This window comes from Emericellopsis atlantica, assembly GCF_019669845.1.
Source record: "Emericellopsis atlantica unplaced genomic scaffold F5Z01scaffold_22, whole genome shotgun sequence".
Lineage (NCBI taxonomy): Eukaryota > Fungi > Ascomycota > Sordariomycetes > Hypocreales > Bionectriaceae > Emericellopsis > Emericellopsis atlantica.
Window position 1 is genome coordinate 181757 of NW_025764724.1, and position 24035 is coordinate 205791.

The 24035-nt window shown below is 57.3% G+C and overlaps 12 protein-coding genes across 12 annotated transcripts; 4 read left to right on the forward strand and 8 right to left on the reverse strand.

The window, feature by feature from the left end:
- Positions 1-151: 151 nt before the first annotated feature.
- F5Z01DRAFT_237494 (uncharacterized protein) lies at positions 152-1215 on the reverse strand. Its single transcript, XM_046258374.1, has 3 exons — positions 724-1215; positions 511-664; positions 152-455 (listed from the first exon to the last, which is right to left on the reverse strand). Exons 1-3 carry the CDS (start codon positions 910-912, stop codon positions 370-372), a joined length of 429 nt encoding a protein of 142 aa, XP_046116154.1. The 5' UTR covers positions 913-1215; the 3' UTR covers positions 152-369.
- F5Z01DRAFT_661192 (uncharacterized protein) lies at positions 1053-3076 on the reverse strand. The gene is made up of 2 exons (XM_046263873.1): positions 2717-3076; positions 1053-2652 (listed from the first exon to the last, which is right to left on the reverse strand). The coding sequence occupies exons 1-2, from the start codon at positions 2828-2830 to the stop codon at positions 1462-1464; spliced, it is 1305 nt and encodes a 434-aa protein (XP_046116155.1). The 5' UTR covers positions 2831-3076; the 3' UTR covers positions 1053-1461.
- Positions 3077-3556: 480 nt separating this feature from the next.
- On the forward strand, positions 3557-4490 carry F5Z01DRAFT_638509 (RTA1 like protein-domain-containing protein; the record flags this gene model as incomplete). The annotated part of the gene is made up of 2 exons (XM_046262373.1): positions 3557-3737; positions 3820-4490. The coding sequence occupies 2 exons, from the start codon at positions 3557-3559 to the stop codon at positions 4488-4490; spliced, it is 852 nt and encodes a 283-aa protein (XP_046116156.1).
- A 2000-nt stretch (positions 4491-6490) lies between these two features.
- Positions 6491-8321, forward strand: F5Z01DRAFT_682730 (uncharacterized protein; the record flags this gene model as incomplete). Its single annotated transcript, XM_046265787.1, has 5 exons — positions 6491-6868; positions 6959-7234; positions 7294-7510; positions 7561-8186; positions 8238-8321. 5 exons carry the CDS (start codon positions 6491-6493, stop codon positions 8319-8321), a joined length of 1581 nt encoding a protein of 526 aa, XP_046116157.1.
- Positions 8322-8416: 95 nt separating this feature from the next.
- Positions 8417-10415, reverse strand: F5Z01DRAFT_237862 (60Kd inner membrane protein-domain-containing protein). The gene is made up of 3 exons (XM_046258376.1): positions 10108-10415; positions 9148-10041; positions 8417-9082 (listed from the first exon to the last, which is right to left on the reverse strand). The coding sequence occupies exons 1-3, from the start codon at positions 10168-10170 to the stop codon at positions 8609-8611; spliced, it is 1431 nt and encodes a 476-aa protein (XP_046116158.1). The 5' UTR covers positions 10171-10415; the 3' UTR covers positions 8417-8608.
- Positions 10352-11314, reverse strand: F5Z01DRAFT_727076 (putative mitochondrial outer membrane protein). The gene is made up of 2 exons (XM_046266664.1): positions 10764-11314; positions 10352-10708 (listed from the first exon to the last, which is right to left on the reverse strand). Exons 1-2 carry the CDS (start codon positions 11025-11027, stop codon positions 10598-10600), a joined length of 375 nt encoding a protein of 124 aa, XP_046116159.1. The 5' UTR covers positions 11028-11314; the 3' UTR covers positions 10352-10597.
- On the forward strand, positions 11315-12831 carry F5Z01DRAFT_752106 (UBX domain-containing protein; the record flags this gene model as incomplete). Its single annotated transcript, XM_046267068.1, has 3 exons — positions 11315-11523; positions 11579-12015; positions 12057-12831. The coding sequence occupies exons 1-3, from the start codon at positions 11452-11454 to the stop codon at positions 12829-12831; spliced, it is 1284 nt and encodes a 427-aa protein (XP_046116160.1). The 5' UTR covers positions 11315-11451.
- A 249-nt stretch (positions 12832-13080) lies between these two features.
- Positions 13081-14208, reverse strand: F5Z01DRAFT_638513 (Gtr1/RagA G protein conserved region-domain-containing protein; the record flags this gene model as incomplete). The annotated part of the gene is made up of 2 exons (XM_046262374.1): positions 13081-13978; positions 14036-14208. The coding sequence occupies 2 exons, from the start codon at positions 14206-14208 to the stop codon at positions 13081-13083; spliced, it is 1071 nt and encodes a 356-aa protein (XP_046116161.1).
- On the reverse strand, positions 14209-16174 carry F5Z01DRAFT_690974 (carboxylic acid transport protein; the record flags this gene model as incomplete). Its single annotated transcript, XM_046266140.1, has 2 exons — positions 14209-15527; positions 15579-16174. The coding sequence occupies 2 exons, from the start codon at positions 16172-16174 to the stop codon at positions 14534-14536; spliced, it is 1590 nt and encodes a 529-aa protein (XP_046116162.1). The 3' UTR covers positions 14209-14533.
- Positions 16175-18289: 2115 nt separating this feature from the next.
- On the forward strand, positions 18290-19024 carry F5Z01DRAFT_676123 (uncharacterized protein; the record flags this gene model as incomplete). Its single annotated transcript, XM_046265217.1, has 1 exon — positions 18290-19024. One exon carries the CDS (start codon positions 18290-18292, stop codon positions 19022-19024), a length of 735 nt encoding a protein of 244 aa, XP_046116163.1.
- A 90-nt stretch (positions 19025-19114) lies between these two features.
- On the reverse strand, positions 19115-21642 carry F5Z01DRAFT_638516 (beta-glucosidase; the record flags this gene model as incomplete). The annotated part of the gene is made up of 2 exons (XM_046262375.1): positions 19115-21414; positions 21474-21642. The coding sequence occupies 2 exons, from the start codon at positions 21640-21642 to the stop codon at positions 19115-19117; spliced, it is 2469 nt and encodes an 822-aa protein (XP_046116164.1).
- Positions 21643-22951: 1309 nt separating this feature from the next.
- F5Z01DRAFT_682734 (kinase-like domain-containing protein) lies at positions 22952-23725 on the reverse strand (the record flags this gene model as incomplete). Its single annotated transcript, XM_046265788.1, has 2 exons — positions 22952-23394; positions 23449-23725. 2 exons carry the CDS (start codon positions 23723-23725, stop codon positions 22952-22954), a joined length of 720 nt encoding a protein of 239 aa, XP_046116165.1.
- Positions 23726-24035: the final 310 nt, after the last annotated feature.

Genomic DNA, 24035 nt, shown 5'->3' on the forward strand with positions numbered 1-24035 from the left:
CGGTCGACTTGCATTCGCGCAGGATGGGGGAGGAGGAGTTGACAGTGGCTGCAATGTTCGATGACAAGAGAGTTGGTGGGGATGAAGCTGAAGATGGCTGTTGCCACGATGCGCCGGCATTTCCTCGGCATTCGCCAGGCACGCCGCCTACAATTCCGGAACTTGGAGATCACCAACCCATTGGTCGCACAATATGCTTAACCTACATCTTCCTAGCATACTGTCAAGTTCGAATGTTATATGATGACCTGGAGGCGACATCATATCCAGATCCTTTGAGACCGAATGGCTGAACGGCAGAGTCTCGCAATCTCAAACTCGGTCGCTCAATCATGCCGCCACTTCTTCCACTCTTCGACTCCAGATTGACTACACCTCGTTTGTGTCGTCCTTAAACAGGTAGTCGTACCCAGCAGTCGCATGCAGAGGCAGTATGGTGAAGTAATCACTGTCACCTGTCCATCTGTCAGCCAGAGCCGGCAAAACGTTCACTCATGCGAGAATTGTCACCTTTGAGCACCCGAGTGAACTCCTCGTCATTCCACAGCTTCCGCCAGTCGTCCATGCTGTCCATCCAGAACTCAGCAACACCATCAAACTCGACACGCGGGGCGTTCACGAAGATCTCCTGGTTCATGTCGGCCAGCTCCTTGATGTAGTGCGACTCTTGCCCCGTCAGTGTCTCCTTGGCTAGCTGCCACGCACTGCCATCCCAAGGCTCACCTGATTATACTTCCTCACCAGCTCCTTGAAGGCCTTGACCTCCAGAAACAGGTTTGTGTGGTTGTGAAGCCAATATGCGTGGAAGTACTCTTCTGTGACATCGGGTTTGCGCTTCAGGAAGAGAGAGATCTTGATGTATCGCCCCGGCTTCAGGGGCGGACCTTGGAGCTCCGGTTGGGGCTTGGACATGTTGACGAAACGCTGCACTGGACTGTGCGACAATGGGTGTACTTGCAGCGACGGTGAATTTGGCGTATGCGATCGATGAGAATTATCGCATGACTTTCAGGCTTTTTTTTTTGGCCGTCAATCTCAGAGACGGTTAAAGTATTGGCAGTGTCCCATCTAGCAGCCCCTCAGGATGTACATTTCCGTGGCAAGATGGGGGCTGAAGCACCACAACGCTCCCCATACATGTACTGACCGCGAAACCTGTCGTAGCGAAAAAGCCTGCCTGCGGGCCTTCGTTATTCTCGTACCGACACTGCGCCGTTCTTTTCACTTGCTTGCTTGACTCGACTATCATCTCGACTTTATCTTCTCCCTCTATCGTACCCCTCGCAACCGGCAGGGACGACGATTCGGCCAGGGATCCTCGCATAACACTGCGCATTCAGCATGAATATATGCACTCCTCTCTCTTGTCACAAGACTTCGAGGCCGGCCATGCACTATCGAAGCGTCAACCAGAGGGATGTGCGATTTATACACCTACAATTACTCAATCCGCACGACTATTCATGGGGCGACTCCCCAGAGGTATCGAATGGGCCATGCCAGCCATTCTTGGCATCCAACTTTAGTCGCTCGTAGGATTTCCGTCATAAGATGCTCTGCCCATCCCTGCATGAACCAGTATTTCTCTAAGGTGCGCAGCAGGACGCAAAAGTGTCCCAGGATAACCAGAGCGGCTGGGTGTCTCTGGCCGAGCCTCTCCACAAACTCATCTTGGACAGAGTACACCCACGCCATGACGACTTGCATCTCGCCAGCAGTGCCCGCCCGAGCATCTTGCCCAGCCCCGAATGTCGCTTCGAGGCAGCCTGTCAACGTCTCTACCTCGCGCGCATATACCTCTCGACACTGCTGGTTAGGAAGAACAGCTACTAAATCTCTAACCTTCTGAAGCGATGATCGCCAATCCTCTGTCGCCACCAAAGGCGAGGGTGTCTGTGACTCACGTTTGTCCTGTTGCCCTTGTTGTGGACCTGGTGATGATGCTCGCGGATAATAGTCCGCCAGTGCGCCGGAGAAGACAGCCGACAAACCCATGGTCGAAACGACGAGTCTGACGCCTCGGATGAGTGCAAGCCATGGCACCTGGCCGTCGTCCGCCACTAAAAGCAAGTTCCCTTCGGACGGGCCTTGCGCGAAGGAGTTGAAGCAAATCAGTGCGGCTGATATATACACAGCCGGGCAGTTCTCTCTCGTCAGTTCCCTCATGAGAGAGGTAGCAGCCTTCAAAGCCGTGGTCGAGTGACGCTCGGCTAGTGTTTCGTATCTCGCCGCCTGCCCAGGCTTCTCTCTGGAGAGTTGCCAAGCTGAGAGCGACAGCATCAGGTGCAGGACGCAGGGATACTCGAAACCTAGCTGCGGCACGCCTTCACTCCAGAGCTGATCGTGAGAGCTATCAGCAACGGCCCGCGCGGTGCTCTTCACGTAATTGTGGAAGAGCCTGAGGTCGTCGACGTTCAGTCGCGGAATGTCACAGAAACACGAGTCGGACAACAGAGGGTTGACGGCCCGAGCTGCGCTGCTGGCGCTGATCTGCTCAGCCCATAGTGTCCAGTTGGATCGGGGTCGACCTCGGCGAGGGGACTCGCGCGTCACTGATGGAGATGTGCGCAGCGGTAGTGGACGTGATAAATCGTAGCCGCACGGAACGCCAAACCTGGTGCAGTTATTGCACACTGGGGTCGTCTCGTCACACTTGAGAGAAGAGAGGAGGTTGTCAGTTCCAGTGTGTAAGTGATCGTAGGCGTGGCTGACCAACTTTGATTTTGCGCCGTTTGCACGTGCGGCAACCAAGGCGAGACTTTGTGTGCGGCTTGCGCATTTCCTGACGTTGTCTGAGTCTCTCACGCTCAGGTATTGACGAAGTTGTCATCTAGCTGACTGGACTGGAGCGCGAAAGACGATACCCTCGTACGTAAGTGTGTATCAAATGAACGGCAATGGAAGCGAACGCGAGTCGTCGGCGATTAACAGCATAAGAAGATTAAAATAGAATCAAAGAGCATCAAGGCCTCGTCACTGAGTTCGCGCAACGCTACACGCGCCCAAGAAGATGAAACCGGCTTGAGTACGTATACGTTTTTCGCATTGAATGCGTAAACGATTGTGTTGAAGGGGGAGAGGGTGAGGCGCCTGGAGACTTTTCGCATTGAACGCGTAAACGATCCTATTGGCAGTTGAACCCTCACTGGATCCACATATTCTTATACAGCCTCAAGCCAGCATCTCAAGTCTCAACACAGACGTCCAACGATTCGAGGAGTGAATGGAGACCCATTGAAGAATAAGTCTTGACAGGTTCGGCATCTGATCTCGGTGTCTCTCTTGAGTTGTCGTCATGTACGGGACCCTGCACGGAGGGTTCCGCAGCGGATCTCCAAAGGCCTGGTGTATCATATTCCGTGCGATTTTGGAATTATAAAAGCACGATTTCCCTCAATGATAAACAGGGGATTCCGCCTGATCAGGATTCGGCTTCTCAGTTTTATCATTGTTGCGGCCTTGCCTTGCTATTCGACCTTCAACTTCGACCTTCAACTTCGACCTTCAAGTTCGACCTTCAAGTTCGACCTTCGACTTCACGAGCGTGTCTTCCCCCATGTCTTCCAACGATACCACTCCGAAAGGCTATGCGCCGTTTGACCTTTACCCTTACAATCCAGCCCAGCCACCTGCGTACGCCTTCCTGGCTATTTTCGGCATCGCTGCTGTCCTCCACCTCGCAGCCATGATCCCATATCGATCATGGTTCCCACTACCAATGATCGTTGGCTGCGGCAGTGAGTACATATCCTCGCCCGAGTGCATCCATGTCGGAACAGTGGACCATGGCTGACTTTTCCCCCTTTCTCCCCGCTGAAGTGGAAGCAGCAGGCTACTACTTTCGTTCCCGTTCTCACAACGACGTGAGGAAGATACTGCCATTCGTGATCCAGCATCTCCTTGTGCTATCCGCGGCGCCCTTGCTCGCCGCCACCATCTACATGTCACCTCGCCGCATCAGCCGCGTTCTCGAAGCTGAGCATCTCATTGTCGGCCGTCGGTGGGCCACAAAGGTGTTCATTGTCGTCGATATCGGCTGCTTTGTGACGCAAGCGGCAGGGGCAATTCTTTCCGGGAGCGAGGACCCAGACGAAGCTAGCAATGGCCGTACAACCATTCTCGCGGGGCTGATCCTGCAGGTTTGCGCCTTTGCACTGTTTGTCGCGTGCGCTGTGAAATTTCACACATCCATGCACTCGGCCTCGCTGTCCTTGGCGTCGAGCAGGAACCTCGCGTGGCAGAAGTACCTGTATGGGCTATATGTGGCCAGCCTGTTGTTTGTCGTTCGCAACATTACACGCATCGTTGAGTATCAGCAGGGTAGTGATGGTGAGCTGCTCAGCAACGAAGTCTGGCTCTACGTCCTGGATGCTGTGGTGATGCTGGCCGTCGTGTTTGTCATGCTGGTATTGCATCCTGGCAGGTTGAGGCGGAAGGCCCGAAAGCAGATGAGTGTCAAACCTAGGGAGGATTATATCGCACTGACTTGAAAGTGAGGCCTGTAGCCTGTCCTTACCCACATGTCAGGTTCGAGGATGGCGAGTCGTGCGGTACCTAGACTGGAATCAAGCTCAAGTTCTCAAGTGCCTGCTAGTTGGTCGACCTCGCCATGTCACCGTTCTACACAAAGTACGAGGTATTCGCAACTTGATCTGGTGATCAAATATCTCCTTGGTTTTATTAGCAAGGCTCGTTCGTGATCCTGCCCGACCGTTGGTTCGCTTGCGCCATGATGTGCTGGCTGTGCTGGCTGTGGGGGAAGTGGTCTGTATCGATGCTGGGCCAACAGTGAGTAGCGAGTGCACAAAGGCAGGAGGGTAGTGACATTGTTTTATAGGAACCAACAATTATGAGGTCTTGTTTGCATGCGCCATCATCGTGTGCTTGATCATCGATACATGTTTGGAAATGTGGACCATCGAGGGGGAGCTACAAACTGACCAGAGATGACGAGTCGGCCGAGTCCCGACTCATGCAAGGCACGGACGGAATGATGCACATGCTCGTCGATGGCTGACTGCAGATTTTGAATCGTTCCTCGCAGGGTCCAACCCCCTGAGCCTCTGCCAGTGATTAATCATGTCGAGCCCCTCCTTCTATAATTCGCCGAGCTACTTGCGAGTGTGTGGGTTGTCGCTTTGAGACTGCATTCAATTTCAAGCCATTTATCCTCCACGACTCGGTGAAGCTTGGGAGATAAGTCTCTTGGCGACTAACCTCAATTCCGGCACAATGGCAGACATGCGGTGCGCTCCTAGACCAGGTCTGCGGACTGTAATTTCAACGCTGGGCAAATACCTGCCGCCCTGCAGTAGATTTGCAGGTCCTACTCGGCTGAAAGCGCAAAGGCAGTCCTGGTTCCTGAAGGCCTGACTAGAGTCATTTCGACGATGCTGATCAGATTCAATGGTAAGAGTCAGTCTTGTTGATAAGCGCTGCCCAGAGAAGAAAGACGCCCGACGTGTTGACCGTATGTGGACAGAGGGAGCGTCCTGCTACTCGAGGGCAAAGGTCCGACGCTGGTTGTCCACACCACGCCAGGGAAACATGTATTTGTCGGGGACGGATCGATTCACCAGCAACAGAAGTTCAGAGCGGACGGCACGAGCATGCATCCCATCCATGATCCATCCGCCCGGAACAAGGGGCGCGGACGACCCCCGGCCGTCCCCTGTCTATTGCGGGCTTTTCAATTTTCATTCGCGAGTCGCGACTCACGCTGCTTCCTTTCCTTCTGTCGGTCTTCCACGCACCACAGACCGTTTGGAATGAAATGCGCCCAGAGTCAGGGGCCCTAGCCCAGGGTCGTGTTGCGAGCCATGACTCGGAAGCGCGGTGTTCATTTGTCCTAGGGCCCCTCTCAGGACCGAAACTGGCTGGCCTAGGGGCACGATGACAAGCTACGCGGAAATGAAAGGAGGAAGAGTGAGGAGGAACAACGACCGCGTCTGATTTGGAGTTTTATTAGACAGAAGCGGTTGGAGCGATGGCCGATACATGTGATGCGAGAGAAACTAACATGAAATGTTGCAGATCCGTGGATCAAAGCAATCAATACCTAAAGTCGGCACGGCACATCTTAGCACCTCATCAACTCGCACCACGGGCTACAGGCAGCGGCCTCAGGAACCGCGATGCATCAACCGAGATTGTACCTGACTAATTGAGTAATTAGGTACACACTAGTAAATAATTAGCGACTCACTTCACGTTAGTTCAGCCTGGAGCGCCCCACAGGACCGGTCAGTGTAGGAGGAGATCAGGCGGCTGGAGGTGAGTGACTGGAGGCGCCGCCTGTCGCCGCGGTTGCATCCACCACCAGCTATCGCCTTGTCGTACCATACCATTATTAGGTACCTTACCATTCATTCCTTTACTGCACCCACCGCCCACTCGCTGGGGACTGCTTCCTCCTCGACATCTCCCTCCCCTAGCTTCGTATCCTCAGCATTTCCCACGAGCTCTGATCCGAGAGCTTCGCAGACACACAATGGGCCTGTTCACCCGGAAAGACAAGGCCCCCAAGGCCGACCCGCCCCTCCAGAGCTCCTACTCGACCGCCAGCGTCAACTCCAGTGGCTCCCGCGCAGGCACCGGCACCGGCATGGGCATTGGCAATCGCATCTCGGCGAGCAGCGTGGGCGGCCAGCCAATGTCGCCAAAGGGTCCCGTCAAACTGCCCAAGATCGACCTCCCCCGACCCCCCGATCCTCAGCTCGACCCCGCCGGCTACCTGAGGAGTCTGGGGGCCGTGAGGGATCGCAGCAGGATCGTGTACGAGAAGGCGCAGAGGAATCAATTGAGGCACTTTGATGTGGACTTTAGCAAGATGAGCGACGTCGTGTCCTTTGTGACGGGGCTGATCAAGGTGTGTGTGTTCTGATGCCCCGCGCTTCGAGCTGTGGGAGGGGCAGACCGATGAACAACAGGGCGTTGGCTGACCACAATGTTTTCCCAGCGAGACTACGATGCGCCATTCACGAGCATCCCACCCCACAGTCGATACCAGCACTTCTGCGTGGGCGGTCGCGACCGCATCGCCCAGCTGCTCTCCACCTGGCCCGACGAGATCGACAATACGGAGCGATGCCGACGTCTCATCGACCTGTTCCTCGTGAGCGTCCTCCTCGACGCTGGCGCAGGCACGCAGTGGTCCTACAAGAGCGCAGAGAACGGCAGGGTGTACAGGCGATCCGAGGGTATCGCGGTTGCGAGCTTGGAGATGTTCAAACAGGTCAGTAGTCGCGGGCCCCCCTGGTATGATGAATACCCTGGGATTGCTGACACAGGCAGGGCCTCTTCTCTGGGAACCCCAACAACCGTGCGCAAGTCGATAGACAGGGTCTACGCGCATTGACCGTGGAAAAGATGGCCGCCGGCCTGCAGTCACGCCCAGGCAATGTCATGGCGGGCTTGGAGGGCAGGACAGAGCTTCTGATCCGTCTGGCTGATGCCCTGGAGGAGAAGAAGGAGTACTTTGGGGAAGATGGCCGGCCCGGAAACATGGTTGGTGAGTAGTCCCATGCGCTGTGCGAGTTCCTCCAGATCCTAACCAGACAGACCACCTCCTCTCACACCCCTCGACGCAGGCTTCCTCGCTCCTCATTGTTCCTCTCCCAGTATTATGGAATGTCCTCATGAACGGTCTTGCCCCTATCTGGCCACAATCGATAACCTCGATCAACGGCACATCCCTGGGCGACGCCTGGCCGTGCCAGTCTATGCCTCAGCCAGGATCGTCCTTCCGAGCGGCATCCTTCTCGGGAAGCGCCGACGAGTGGGAGTCTATCCTACCCTTCCACAAGCTCACCCAATGGCTCACATACTCGCTCATGCAGCCCATGCAGTCCATGCTGAGGATGCACTTTGCTGGGACGGAGCTGCTCACGGGCCTGCCCGAATACCGCAACGGAGGCTTGTTCGTGGACATGGGTGTTCTGACGCTGAAGCATGACGATGCGGAGAGGGGCCTGCAGAACTACTCGGATTACTGCCGTCGGACAGGTGTCAAGGGCGTCGAGGTAGCGCCCATGTTCGAGCCAAGCGACGACGTGATTGTGGAGTGGCGAGGCGTGACCATTGGCTTGTTGGATGAGCTCTGCGTAGAGGTGAACAAGTCGCTGAAGAGGGAGTTGGCTGGCAACGAGATGACGTTGCCGCAGTTGTTGGAGGCGGGCAGCTGGAAGGTGAGTGAGCAAGTGCCATTGTCTCACAGCGTATACTGACATTGAGCACAGGGCGGGCGTGAGATTGCCGAGATCAACAGACCAAACACCAAGGAACCACCAATCCTCATTGATAGCGATGGCACAGTATTTTAGAAACACCTACGACCGCAGGAGGAACTTCATTTCACGATCCGCATACCTCAAGTTATAGAACCATTGATGGGAGCATCCTCAAGACGTGATGAAACAATTGCTCTCTGCCAGGCATGAGTTACGAATTTAGGACCAGCACGTCTATACCCTGAAGTAGATGGCCTCTGCACTCCGGAATGAGATCACGATCATTAATGTACGAACGCCGATCCTGACCTACTATACACTACTCGTGCCAGCTCCCTCTCTCTATCGATCGATATGTACATATAACTGCCGGGCATCGTTCATTTCTTGTATTTGTTGATGAAATCCCGCTCCCTTTGCGCCGCAGCCATCTCCTCCGCCTTCTCGATCCTCTGCTTCCGGGCCTTCTCCTCCTGGTCCTTCTTCTGCCCTGTCGGCATAATGCTGCTGCCCTGCTCCTTGACAGACTTCACCAGGTTGTCGAAGCCGGCGCGGATCGACTGAGTGCCCGTCTTCTCGACAGCGACAGGAGCATTGGGGTCACGAGGGGCCGTGTACTTTGCCACCGGCTTCGTGGGGGTGTCTTCGTAGGCGAGCGGGATACGGAACAGCCGCCGGACCGTGTTCATGTTGAGGAGGGCGCTCGCGGCAAGGGTGGCACCGCCAAAGGCAACGCCCATGAGGTTAACGGCCGCGGACAACCAGCAGGTCGCAAAGACGATGACGGGGAAAAGTACCCAGCCAATCTTGTCCATGGTGGCGCGCTGTGACACCGCCGTGTTTTTGCGGTTCACCTAGATCTGTCAGTGATCCTTGTTGTTGGTTTTTTTTTTTTTTTTTTCAGGGGAGAATAACGTACGCGCATTGTCATAGACATCAGGCCGGCGGTGATAATCGGCAAGATAAAGTAGGGGTCAGTGGCTGTCAAGTCTTGGAACCAGAGGTAGCCAGCAGACTCCCACCCGGGCACGGGCAGGTTGGTCATGCCCGACACAGCTCGGAACAAGCCGAACGAGAATGGGATGGGGAGGAATCCCCACAGCATGCCGCTGGCCGGAGCATTGTACTCCTGCCTCAGGACGCCCTGGACGGCCCTGATCTGTTGGGTTTTTACGGGGTCCGACATGACGCCGGGTTTCATCAGCTCCTTGATCTTCTCGTGCCTGGGGTCCTCCTGCATCCGTCTTGTGCGCGCAGCAAAGGCAGTGCTCTTGATCATGGGGTAGAACATGACCACGCGCAAGGCGACGGCCGCGCCCATGATGGACAGGCCCCAGGGCAGACCGCTCCAGACGTGGATGTGCTCAATGACCCATTGCATGCTGGAGGTGAAGCCCCAGCCATAGTTCAGGCCCAGATCGTGCAGGTAGCCAATGTAGTCCTGGGAGCGCGAGAGGATCTCGTAGCCGGTGCTGCTGGTGGTAGACTCGTTCACAATGTCGCTGATGGCAGACAGGTCGGCGGGTGGCGAGGTCGTCGACGACGCAGGGGTGGCATCAACCGGCACAGACTGCGCATTCGCCTCGGAAGCGAGCGTCTTCCCGGACTCGGCGGCGGAGGACTCGATCGGGTTCGTGGACGGCGCGGCTTCCGACTTTTTGGTGCCGTAGCCCCAGAGAGAGAGGTGACGAGCGGAGGCTGCTGAGTCCAGGGCAAACGGAGCGACCGTCTTTGACCTCAGTGTCGCGAGAGGACTGGACCTCGAACCGTGGACGGCGGGTCGCAACGTACCAAAGCCGCGACCATGGCTGGCCTGTGAAGCGTCAGTCAGTCAGTCAGTCAGTCAGTCATTGAGCAGGCGGGCATGGCCGTCACGTACGGCTTTGACGAGAAACTGTCGCTGGGCCCCGGACGAGCGCAACATGCCTCGACTTGGAAGCATTGTGGCGATCCTGTGGAAAGGAGATAGATACGATTTCAAAGGGTTGCGCTTGAGGACGGGGATTTTTCAAAGTCGGACGTTGGACGCGATGGAAATTCGTGGATCCACTTTTCTCAACGCCGAACCGGGGCGCCATCACTCGATACTCCTACGTACCACGAGTGCTTGTTGCATCTTTGGGTCATGAGAGAACGGCATGATAATACATTGCAGACCTTGCCATATTTACTGTTCTATGTGTGCTGTGCTGGCAGTTCAGTGCCATCGCCCGGTGATGCAAGACCATGCAAGCCTAGACGCCTCTTCTCAGAATCCATTGCAGACCGTGTAATAACCCACGAGCCGGAGGCCTAGAATACGTCGATAGAATACCGGGAGGCCTGTTCTGTTCCAGACCAGAGAACTCCCGTATCACCTCAGCCGCGCTTCACTCTAGACTTGCAAAGTCTTCCAATGTCGGGCTGGGTTTCTCGCGTGGCTCGCCAATCTCAATGCCAGGGCCGATTGGGTGTGTCCTCCGACGATTCGTGGGGAAGACCTGGTAATCATCGTCAGTTTTCCACTTCTGCTTCACGGTGATAGCTCTTCCTTACCTTTGTGCCGCCCCAGCCTAACCGGAAGGCAGCCTCGTGCGCAAAGAGCTCTCCAAAACCCAGCATCATGCCATTGATGAACGGCAGCACAAGGTTAATGGCAGCACCGCGAAACAGTGACCACATAGTAGGCGGCTTATATACAATCACCGGCGACCCTGAAGACGAGGGTGATGCTGAGGGCTCCTCGCTGTAGTGTTCGCTGTCGGAGTGCATCGTCACGCCAGACTCGGCGAGCGGATTGGCGGAGTCTTCGTAAGCCATGGTGAACGCGGCGGAACTATTCGGAATGAATGCGTTGTCGTTAGCTTTGACGCCGGATAGAGAGCATCGCCAGGTCGTCGCGTAAGGGCGCGTGTCGCTTCGTCAGTGATGCACCGCTGATCTCCCGGGTGACGCTCCCCGGCTTGCCAAGTTGCATGCCGGTCGCTCGGCCGTTGAGGGTGATGAGTAATCTCTGACGCTTTGAGCTTGGGGCAGGTGGGGTGCGATCCAGGGCCGCCTCCACTGGCAGTCCCCCCACCACGATTGGAGTGACGTTGGTCAAGCTGCCTGCAGCGGCCGGAGCTAACATTTCTAGAACCTACACCTGCAGCTGACAATAGCATTCACCTTCTCATCTATCCACATACTGCTGTGCCGACATTAGCCTGACTTTGTTCTCTTGACGATTTATCCTCTTCACACAATGGCTGACGAGGTCGATCAGTCCGCACTGGTCAACGAGTTCAGCGGCCTGACGGGCGCGCCCGAGGAACTGGTCAGTTGGAGACATCAACACCACGCCAGCACCAAGCTGTAGCTGACCAAGACAGGCGACTCAATACCTTCAAGCAAACGGATGGAATCTCTCGGCTGCTACGAGCAGTTACTTTCAGGACGATGATGAGCAGCGAGCGGAAACGACTGCACAGCCGGGCGCGGGTGCTGCACCGGCCGACGAGTCCTACACGGGGCCACGAACGCTCGACGGCAGGCCAGCGCCGCAGTCCGCCTCCAGCAGCCGTCGCCCTGCAGCGAGTAGAGCATCTCAGCCTAAGAAGAAGGGTATTGCCACACTAGGCTCTATGGGGGCCTCGCAAGCTCACGACGACCATGACGACGATAGCGACGACGGTATGAACGACAATGACGATGACGGTCGGGGCAACCTGTTTGCTGGAGGTGAGAAGTCAGGTCTTGCTGTGCAGGACCCTAAGCAGGACGGCGGCACAAAGAAGCTCCTGGAGGATATCTTTGCCAAGGCCAAGTCGTGAGTATGACCTGACCACACTCTGGTCTGCGCCACCATAGTGCCATGCTGACCCCTCCAATCAGGAACACACGACGCCCTGAAGCAGAGACCCCCGAGCCTGGCCCAAGCACTTCCCGGTTCACTGGTGCTGGCCAAACCCTGGGTAGAGAAGGCCAGGAGAGCATGAGCATTCCGGACCCAGCCGGTTCAAGACCAGCCGGTGTCGAGCCCCAGCGGAGGGTGCTGCACATCTGGGAGGATGGCTTCAGCATCGACGACGGCGAACTGATGCGGTACGACGACCCAGCACACATGGCCGACCTCAACCTGATCCGCCAGGGTCGGGCGCCCCTGCATCTGATGAATGTGCCGTACAACACTCCAGTCGACGTCAGGCTCATGCAACACCGCGGACCGTACGAGCCCCAGCCGAAGCAATACAAGCCCTTTAGCGGCGAGGGACGACGACTTGGTAGCCCTGTTCCGGGCGCTGGCGAGGGCTCAGCCTCGATTGACGCCGCCGCTTCTGTGGCAACAACGGCCGCCTCCTCGGGGGCGTCAGGCAGCGCTCCCGTAATCGACGAGTCGCAGCCGACCATCATGCTCCGCATCCAGCTACCAGACGGTACCCGTCTCCCGGCTAGATTCAACACGACCAGCACAGTGGGCGATGTATACAGCTTTATCAACGCTGCCAACCCTGACTTGCGGTCGAGGCAATACGTCATTGCAACAACATTCCCCAACAAAGAGCACACAGACAACGAGCTCGCGCTGGGCGACATGGCCGAGTTCAAAAAGGGCGGGACCGCGGTTGTGAAGTGGAAGACATGAGCTTAGAGGGGATCGAGGTGATACAGTATTGTGATAGCTTATGGGGTGAGGCACCCTGGCCAGACAGAGGGCAAGTAGACGCTCCCCACACGCATGATGAAATAAAACACAATTGACCGGACGCGCGCTACCTGACCTTTTATCATATCATAACATGCCACGCTGCGAAACAAACAAGATAGTGGTATAGCCAGACCGTCCCAAACGCCAGCACAATGCACATGCTATGTACCAAAACCAGAAGCTCCCTCAGGCGGCGGCACTGACAGCAGGCGGCTGCGCGACCGGTCCGTCGAGGAACCTAAAGTGCTGGATCGCAATCTGGCAGTTGAGCATGGCGGCGTTGAACCTCGCCTCGCCGGGCGGCAGGACGACCATGAGGTAGGTGTTTGTAGTGAACTTGAGAATGAAGAGGCTGAAGCGCATGCCGGCCTTGTGCTCCATGCGGATAAACTGCTCGGCGTTCCGGGGCGTCCCCGTGAAGCGCGAGATGCTCTGCTTGAAGTGCTTCATAATGTTGGACATGCGCTCGAGGCGGTCCTCGGTGGGGTTCCGCTGGCCCTCGGGCGAGGTCCACGAAGACACGGCGAGGAAGGAGGTGCGCTCGAACAGCAGCAGCTCCTCGGCCTCGATGGCGAGACCGAGATTGGCCAGGTTGCGCTCAATGATGGACAGGTTGGGGACGAGGTCGTGGATGATGGAGGCCCAGGCCTTGTACAGGCTCTGGTCCCAGATGGAGGTGGCAAAGGGGATGAGGTCGAGGGCCTCGGCGGCGGGCCCACCCATGGCGTGGGCGGCGTACTCCATGGTCTTGCTGCGAACGGCGTTGACGCGGTCGTTGTAGACGGCCTCGCGCGACGAGGGCACGACCAGGTCCATCTTGTGGATGAGGATGTAGATGCGCGCCTGCGGGGAGAACTGCAGCAGGGCGGAGAGGATGGCGACGTAGGTGGCCAGGTCGCGCTCGACGTCGCGGGACTCGACGTCGAAGACGTAGATGAGGACGCCGACGTTGGAGAAGACGTGGACGCGCTGCTGGGAGAGGTAGTTCTCCATAAAGGCCTCCTGGCCGCCGCAGTCCCAGAGGTTGAGGGTGAGGTTGCCGAGAAACTTGACGTGGGAGAGATCGATGTCAATGGTGGCGCCTCTGTGTCTCTTGTTAGTACTGGCCTGCCTTCAAGAAGGATGGACGGAGGGGACGCACAATCGCCGCGTGTCGCGGGCTATGTAGTTGCTGAAGATGATGGAGCGCATGGAGCTCTTGCCCGAGCCGCTCTTGCCCATGAGGAGAACTTTCTTCTTCTTAGGCTTCCGGACTTCATGGCGCAGGTCGGGGGTCGTCTGCTCGGTCAGGGAGTTGTCGGCGCTGGAGGCCATGGTTGCGATGTAGGCAGATGTGAGGACGTGCTGTATGTACGTTGGACCACGGCGAGCGACGTGAGCGCCGTGACGAAAGGTGGGAGGAAACTCGGCAAGCGCCCCACGCTGCAGGCAGCGGGCTGGGGGAATGGCGCTAGTCCATCTTGGGCAGCTGATGCGGCGATCACTTGGGACTCTCACTCCTCGTTCACAGCATCTTCGAGAAGTTAACCTGATCTTGTTCATTTACGCGTGTAATTCGACAGAAATTAACTTGATCTCGAGAACTCGCGACTAATTACATCAGTTCTACATATATTATGTTGCAGACCGCGGTAGATGCCTAGGAAGGACGATCTGAAGACCGCCTCGACTGCTCATCAACAGGCACCTTTTCCTCGACACCTGGCGAAACAGCCTCGATATCCTTCGTCTCGCGCTCAGTCTCGGCCGTTTGACCGGCAATCTCACCCTCGAAGCTGCGACCCCGGCGCTCAGGGCCCAGCGCAGTCGTCACAGCGATCCCCGTTGCGATGATGGCGGTGGCAATGGCCATTGTTGGGCCATAGGCCTCGACGCGATCACCGCCGGGCCCGCTGATCAGCGTGTTCTCTGCGATGGCGTTCACAATCTGGGCAGACGGGGACGAGATCATGTTGCCAATCTGGTACGTGACGCCCGGGAACGAGGAGCGGAAGGCCACAGGCGACAGCTCGTTGAGGTGGATGGGGATGACGCCCCAGGCACCCTGCACAAAGAACTGCATGAAGAAGCCCGTGGCGCTGAGCGAGCCCTCCTTGGTCGGGAGGATCCAGGCGGGGATCATGAAACCGGACATGATGGCCGCGAAGATGATTGAGCGACGACGCCCGCAGAACTGGCTCATGTAGCCGATGATGGTGCCGCCGACGCAGGCGCCGACCTTCATGAGGATGGAGGCGCGCGAGGCCCCGGCGTTGTTGAGCTCCTTCTGCACGAGCATAAACGTCGTGTACGAGTCCTGCGAGGTGTGCGAGTAGTAGTTGAACCACGTCATGAGGATGATGGTGTAGATGCACATCTTCCACTCGTTCTTGAGCATGACCCTGAACTCGCGCCAAAAGGCGCCGACGCTGGCCTTGTTCTCGCCCGCCTTTTTGGCCTCGACAAACTGCTTGGACTCGGGGAAAGCGATCCGGATGAGGCCGACGCCGATCGAGATGCCGGCCGCGATCCAGAAGACGGTCTTCCAGCTGTCCGTCCCGCCGCCGACGCCCAGGTTGGCGCATGCCGCAAAAACGTACCCCATGGAATAGCCTTGCTGCAGAATGCCTGACATGAGGCCACGCGCATTGGGTCTACCAGAAGTTAGTATGCCGATTCTTATTCAACGCCAAGCTTTTACGTACGGGCACTCTTCCAAGGCCATGGCAATCGCATTTCCGTACACACCACCCATGAAGAGGCCAAAGAGGGAGCGCACGGCAAGGAACTGCTGGAACGTGGCGCTGTAGATGGTGGCAATCTGCAAGAGGCCCAGGATGATCATGTTGACGACCATGGGCCACTTGCGGCCCCATTTGTCACCAGCCAGACCAAAGGCTGCGGCGCCCACCGAACGAAGGAGGAGTGTCAGGGTGATGGCTGTGGTGACGTCTGTCTTGCTCGTGTCGTAGTAGTCGGCCAGCTTCTTCGTCTGGATTGACAGCGCGTGGAAGTCGAACGCATCGGCGGTCCAGGCGGCGAGGCCACAGATGAAGAAGAGCCACGCCTTGGGGGTGAGTTGGGCCATGAGGCTGATTGGGTTCTTGAACTTGTCGGGCTCCTGCCACTCACACGTCGTCTCGCCATACCTGTTGCTCACGACGACGCGCTGCTTCCAGATGAGCAGGTCCTTGAGGGACTGCTTGGCCGTGGCAAAGACGCCCTTGGCGAGAGGGTCGGCTGGGACGTTGGTGCTGGGAGCCGCAGCAGGCGCCGTGGCTTCGCTGGTCGAGGTCGCCATGTCGTGAGAATGATTGGGAAGATAAGTCCAGTCAGACACCGCGCGGGGAAGGGCGGTAATAGGGAGAATTAAAGCACAATGTGACAGCAACAGACAAGAGGGAGGTGGAGGAGGGAGGGAAGTCAAGCGATCTTATGGTGTTCTGTTGCAAGACTCACAATAGACAAACGCCGATCCTTTCCTCCCGACTACCTGCCCAGCTGATCTTAGCTGCCCTCCACTTCTCCATGGGAAGATGGATGGATGGATGGCTCAAGCACAGCAGCTCGCGCTGCATGGCAGTTGCGGGACGGCATGCACGAGGCAGGCAGACAGACAGACACCTTGAGAATAGAGTCGCCCTGGTCTTACTTAGCACCGCGACGGTGACACAAGCTAGAGACACTGCTCTCGTATTTCAGAATCCAGACCACGGAACTGTGATTAGCATTCGCATCAAGTCTCTGTGCTTGATTGCCTGCGCATATGGCATCTCTCTTTACTCTGAAGCGTGCAGGTGGGTGGGTGTAGGTAGGATCGGCAAGCAGCGCGATATCGGCACTCGCGGAGGATAGGATGCGAAATCCCCCCGTCCGTGCGGCTCATAGGCGCAATGATGACATTCGGCGAGTCGAGTCGAAACTGTGCCGTCTCCTGCTGTGCTAGACGCCTCCAAACCATCGTGCTTATCGCGGAGTGTCCTGTTGAGTGGCCTGCCGTCGGCACACCACCATCAACGAGCTCGACTTCTTTCGTAGATCTTGATCTCTTAGAAGACACTCTACCCGTGATGACCCTTACAGTCTACGATTCACAGGTCGAATGAGGAGCACTCGCTCCAAGCACAGACACAAATGTGCCGAATGGATGTCCCGAGTGGTAATGCAGCGCAGTGCATGAGGATCATTGCCCAGATAGCCAACCAGGATGGCCGGCTTGAAAGGCTCCAGGAGCTCGATTACTCCGCACCAACAAGTGCCGATCCGGGGTTGGTTCGTCTGTCCACTGTGGGAGCGCCCTCACCAACCCATCCTGCATCGAGACAGCATAGCGAGTGGGTGCGCGGTGATCTTCCGAGAGCAGTGCTTCTTCTTGATTTAGGAGATTGTGGGGCTCAGCTGCTGCCAGTCCACGCCATGAATTCTGGGGGCTTGTCGACGAGGGGGGTTCAATGCTGTGTTTGTTGTTGAACCGGTATGCACGTCTCTTTGCGTGTGAAGTGAATTGATGATTGAAGCACCCAGAAGCCGTGGACTGTGAAGCCGTGCATATCAGTGGATCTGCCTGTGCCGGCGTGCCGAGTTGCCAAGGCTGCAGAGAGTCTACATCATCTTGTCAATCTGCTGCCATCAAGTGACGGTCATTCATCAGATCTTGTCTGCGATGGCAATAGGGAGGCGGACGCGAGCGAGGGATATTTGCGACGCCGCTCAACCATCGTGCTGTGCACACTTTGCGCGGCTCACATGCCATTGAACACTGAACAATGTGAACATGCGTCCTTGCATGGATGTCTCGTCCGTCCGGGGCGAGCTCGGCATGTCGCAGCCGCGAAGCTTGGTCTTATGCTTGTTTCTAATCCATGGAGCTTGTTTGGCGGACACCACCACCACTCAGCTTCCTACGCCATTTGAACAAGAGTTGTTCGGACGAGACGGCAAGCTTGGTTTCAATAGTAATTAGTGATGCTGCTCGCGTGATGCATTTCCTCAAGGTGGCTCTCATCAAAAGCATCGCCTGCGTTTGGCACTGTATCGTCTTGGATTGAAGATAATAACAAGTTAATAAAAGACGTGGATCTATCACAGCCACGACGTATTTGCTTATGCTCGCAGTGTCGATTGCGGTGACAGGGCTGCGCAAATTCAATTATGAAAATGTTATTCTATATACTGGCCAGGTCAACGCCTTCAAACTTGAAGCCAACATGGCCTAGAACTGAGGCTGTTGTCGGGGTATAGGGTAGCTCAAATGCACCGCGCCTCGAGCATCATCATCGCTGCCCCACCATCGACGTCTCAGGCTCAGCTCACATCATCCTTGATGAACCATAGACCTCTTCTAGCCGACACATTTCTGTCATTACTCAAGCCCATCGCTCAAACTCAGTACCGACGGTGCCTCCTCCACGTGGAAATGGCTTCCAAGCAAGATCTTGCCTCGCACTCCGCCGAACCGCCCTCAGACGCCCCGCCCTCCTACCTGGACGCTGTTGCGCAGCCGCCTCCACCACCGGTGGCAGTACCCTCCTCGTCCTCGTCCCAGCCAGAGCCACCCTCATACGACACGGCCAACCCAGAGACACCTGCTCCAGCGGCCAGCGAGCAGCTGCTGACGCTCATCCTCCACGGCACCCTCATCCACACCCCCGAGCAGCCCACGCGTCCCCTGTACCACCTCAACCGACCACCGGTTAACGGTCTGCGGGCCGAGTACTCCATCTTCAAGGACATTTACCGTCTCAGCTCCACCGCTGGCCAGGGACGGATACGGGGTAAAGAGCGCCATCTGTATGACTTCTACTCCGTCCTCCGCAGCGACGTGCAAGTGATCGGCAAGGCGGGCCCGGCCTGGTCGTACCGGACGGTGGAAATGACGAGCAGCACGGGCGCCCTGGGCTCGCGGTGGATGTCGTGTGTCGTCAAGGGACGCTACGAGGTTGGGCGCAGCAAGAAGGCGAGGCTCCTCGGCAAGGATCGGGGCAACGACATTGAGTGGAAGGACACGGAGGGGAACGTGGTCGCCGTCGAGGTGCGCACGCCAGGCGACTGTCCGCGACTGGAGATGAGGCGACACCTCGAGGCCAAGGAGCTGGATCTCGTCGTCACATGCTGGGCAGCGAGGGTGTTTCGGGAGTGTTCCAATGATTGAACACGAGTACATCTTCCTCCCTTCTGAAACGCTTTTCTACTGAAAGGTTTGTAACACTCTTCGATTGATACCCCTGAAGACAAAAACTATCTACATCTCGCTTGACGTCACGGGCGTCATGACAGCGACCTGCTTCAGATCACGACTGCTGAATCCGACGCTGATTGTGAACTCACCCTCGGGGATCACCCACTCCTGGTAGTTCACGTCCCAGTAGCTGAGATCGCGCCTCATCAGATCAAACGACACCGTGCCCGTCTCACCAGGGGCGAGGAGGAGCTTCTCGAACCCACGCAGCTGGCGAGGCGGGGTGCCCTCGGGCGTCGAGTTGGGGAACGTCACGTACAGCTGAGCGACAGCCGCACCGGGGACGTCGCCCGTGTTCGTCAGGGGCGTCGACAGGGTGTAGAGCGTCTGCCAGAGCGCTGGGTTGCCGCCAGGCTGGACGGGCAGCTGCTCAGGGAGCGACGTGACGGAGGCACTACCGCCGACGACGCACTCGGCCGTAATGGGACCCAGCTCGAACGAGGTGTACGACAGACCGTGGCCGAACGGGTAGCGGACGGAGATGTTGTGCGCGTCAAAGTAGCGGTAGTCAATCTCGAGCTTCTCGTCGAACCACGACTGCCAGTCGTACACGCCCGTGGTGTTGATGGCCGTGGTGGGCGGCGCGTTGTAGTCGGAGCCTTCGAGGGCAATGGTGTACGGCAGCTTGCCGGAGGGGTTGACGTCGCCATAGAGAACATCGACGAGCGAGTGGCCCGACTCCTGGCCCGGGTAGTGGGCGGCCACAATGGCCGTGACGTTGGGGTGGTCAGCCCAGGGCAGGGTGTTGATGCCAGACGAGTGCGTCACGACGACGGTGTTGTTGCAGTGCGCGGCCACCGACTCGACGACGTCGTCGCCGTTCCAGTCCACGCTCAGGTGCTTGCGGTCGGCCGCCTCCTCGGCCCATGTCTTGAGGAAGACGAGGCAGACGTCCGGCACGGCGGGGATCCACAGGTCGCGAATGTCGCTCGAGGCGATGAGGGTGTTGTTGAGCCACTGCTGGACGAGGCTGCCGTCCTGCTGGGCTCGGGCGTTGATGGCAGTCAGAGGCGAGACGACGTATGTCGCGCGTCCCGTGCCCGAGCCGCCGCCGGCGATGAGAGTGCCGTACTCATAGTCGGCCTGGTTGTAGAAGCCCTCGGTGAGGTCCCCGGCGTCGTTGCCAAACACGGCGATGGACTTGGGGGCCTTGAGGGGGAGGGCGCTGTTCTCGTTCTTCAGGAGCACGGTGGCTTCCGCGCCGTGACGACGGATGAGACCGCCGTGGTTGCCCCGGACGTCCCGGCTGCTGGGACCGGTCAGGTTGAAGTCGCGGAGCCACGTGGACCGGGGGCTGAATGTGTTCAGGTCGGCAGAGGAGGGGTCGACGGTGGGGAAGTCTTCGGCGTCCTGCCCAAGCCAGTAGTAGGGGGTCATCTGGCGGATGATCATGTCGTCGATACGGTCAACCGAGACGGTGCCATTGTTCACGGCCATGGTGATGTTGCCGCCAAAGAAGGACCCGGCCTTCCAGTTGACGCCGTACGGGCCAATGCCGCCGGGCATGTCCATGTCCAAGCCGCCCTCAATGGAGGCCACGCCGGAGTGAGTCGCGCCCCAGTCGGACATGACGTAGCCCTGGAAGCCCAGCTCCGTCTTGAGCAGGCCGTTGAGGGCCTTGGAGTTCTCGCAGGCGTACGACCCGTTGAGACGCTGGTAGGAGCACATGATGCTGGCGGCCTTGGCGTGGATGGCGTTGGCAAAGGGCCAGAGGTAGAGCTCGTGCATGGTGCGGTCGTCCATGTTCGAGGACAGCGCCTCCTGGATGACATCCGTGACGGTGCCGTTGCGAGACCACGTCGGGTTGCGCATGGTCTCCTGCTCGTTGCCGATAAAGTGCTTGGGCGTGGCCTGGACACCTGCATCCTGGATACCCTCAATCGTCCTCTCCATGGCGACACCCGTCAGGTACGGGTCGGGGCTGAAGCCCTCCCAGTTGCGGCCGGAGTAGGCCGAGCGACCGAGCGGGCCAGCAACAGGGGACAGCGCAACGTGCGCGCCCTTTGCTCTGAACTCCTCGCCCATGGCGAGACCGCGCTGGTAGAGGATGTCGCGGTCCCATGTGGCGGCCGCGGAGACACCAGCCTGGAAGACGCTGGCGTAGTCGGCAACGCGTATGGCAAGGGGACCATCGTGTAGACAGAGGCCCTTGAAGCCGAGCCGGGGGACGGCAACAATGTTACCGACACAAGGACCTGGCGTGCCAGTGACCATGTCGGCCTTCTCCTCCAGCGTGAGCTGGGAGACAAAGTTGCGAGCCTTGGCTACGGCTTCTTCCCAGCCTCCCGTGCCGGTGGCATTGGCTGAAGGGGTTAGCTATCGGGACGTGTGTTGGGGCGGAAGATCGAGACAAAGGACATACGAGAAGGGTACACAGCAGGCGAATGGCCATATGGTCCAAGGATGGTAGTGTTCAGAGGCTGCACCCAGCTGAAGTCGCCTTCACTTCTCTCTCCTGCACCGTAGGCCTGGGCCTCAACCGCAGGTGCCAGGAGGAGGCCGGACAGAAGCAAGGCCAGAGACTTGGTCATGTTTGTCAATGAAGAGGAAAGTGAGCAGGATGAGACGAAAGGGACTGGATGATGCCTCTTCATGGCCTTATTTGTAGTCGTCTCGATCTCGGATCGTGGCACACATACCAATGTCTTCCACACCAAGGCCGGCCGTCTCTGCAGTTTGAAGCCATACTCGAGCGAAAGGCCCGAAAGGAAACCCCACACACTCCACGGAGAACACTGAGCAGACGAGGGGAATTGGTGGTCTTAGTCGATAGACGAAGAGCTGTGGCGTCATCTAGAGCGAAAGACACACACTCTTGGGCCTGGGTGACATGGGGTCGTGGACTATAAGTCAGCATGACAAGGAACCCACACCACGTGTGTTTCCGGACAACGGTGCAGCCATGCGGGGAGAGCGATGCGGAGACCGGGAGTCCAGGGACCCCGACACCGTCATTTCGTTACTTTGTCGTCAAATCAGAGGCCACTGCCGAGGTCATGTCTACAGTCTCGCCATCGAACCTGGCTCAAGGCGAGGGTCGGGGACTCTGGACAGGGCCCAATCGCGATACAGCTTCCGCTGCTGTCCTTGAGCGTCAATGACATGGACTCTACTGCTCGTGATGGCCGTGATGGAGATCAAGACTCGATTCATACGATCATACCGCTCCAACTGTTGACGAGTGACGGACGACCGAGTCTCGAGTCCGTCCTCGAGACCTCGACCCGCTGTGGGGTCCCCGCATGTGCCTCTTCCCCCCAAGCGGCCAAGCCAAGCTGGTCCACGGCATCCAGTCGGCACTCATGACTCGGCAGACGACAAATTCCACGCTTGTCCAAGCAGCAGACCGAAGTTTCTCCTTTGCAGCCGGACATCTGCCGAGTTGGCCCGCCGTGGCTGGCGACGGACCACATCTCTCCCCTCTCATCAACGGTCAACCCCGGATGCTGCGCTGTTTTCTGCGGCCCAAGGTAGCCTCGTGACTACTAGTACGCTCTTCAGCAGACTCAGCTAGCTTCTACGTATTCGGTCCTGTTCTGGGGCATGCAAGGTAATGACGGATACCCAGACCAGGGTCTGCTCAAGCATACTCGAGTCAGACGTCCTGTCGGCTACCCCAGATCGTGACTAGCCACATGTGCAGATTCTGCCCCCAGCGCCGGCGTATTGATAGTGGCTGATGGTGTTCTGGATTTGACACGTAGTGTTCCTGGCCTTGACAGCTTCTCGTTCAGCAGATGTCATCTCTTGATCCAGAAATCGATTATTACAATGTCACAACAAACGGCGCTGTCTGTTCCGCCAACTGTGAGTTGCAAAGGGAGTGAGGTAGAATGAAGCTCAATAACCCAGTGCTCTAGTATACTCGATGAATCCATCTAGCGCTTTAGGTTCTTCCAAGAATCTCAGCATATACCCATGCCATTCTGAACCAATTTCGGATGTGTATTCGGCCTTACAGAACTCCCAATAGTCAGGATACCAGCCAGACTGTTCCCAGTCCACAAGTGCCACGATCGTAGACGGACAGTCTCGGCTGACTATAATATTGCTGGGATGGAGATCAACATGGGTGAAGACAACATGGGCGTCGTCTGGAAGCATTTCACGATAGGGATCGGGGATCTCTTCTGGCCTCATTCCTGGCCAATGCTCTTCAATGCCTTGTCTGATCATGATTGAGAGCCAGTCATGGAAACCCTTGACAGAGGTGAAAGGGCCAGCTGGAGGCCTGTTAGAATTGGTGATAGAGATGTCATAACAAGGGCTACGATCAATTCGGCCTTGCAATTGTTAATCCAAGTTCGACACGCCACGCATGTTGCCATGTCACGTACCAAGAACCCGATCATCAGGGTCTTGACACAGCCTTCGTAGATTCGAGACTATAGATTTCAGTCTGCCCCAGAAGCTTATCTTCTCATCCTCAGTCATCGATGGCCAACATTTCTCGACGGTGACGCCTTTCACCATCTCCACGTAAAGAAGCACGTAGCCATCCTCGGTGGACCAGCGGTATATTTCCGGAACCGGGACTTTTGGAAGCAGTCGCCCAAGAGCCCAGAGGCATTGCCCTTCAGAGACACTGATAGTTTCGTCCCGGCGGGTATCCATTATTTCGAGAGAAGAAAGAAGAGTATGGAAAGACCGCATGTGACTGTGAGGGAAGAGAAGCCAAAGAAATGGATGGTCGGGCTTGAAACGGTCGGACTTGGTGGCATTCTTGATTCTTGAGTCTTGATTTGCATGAGAACAAAGGCGCATCATCCAGGACAGCAGCTGCTTGTTTTTCGGGAGGGATGGGGCCGGGATTACGGACATCTAGACAAGGGTCTGCCCAAGGAAGCGTCCTGTCGGCTACCCCAGATCGAGACTCAGCGCCGGCGCGCGCCGACTCGGCAGTTGCACACGAGGTCGCCATCAC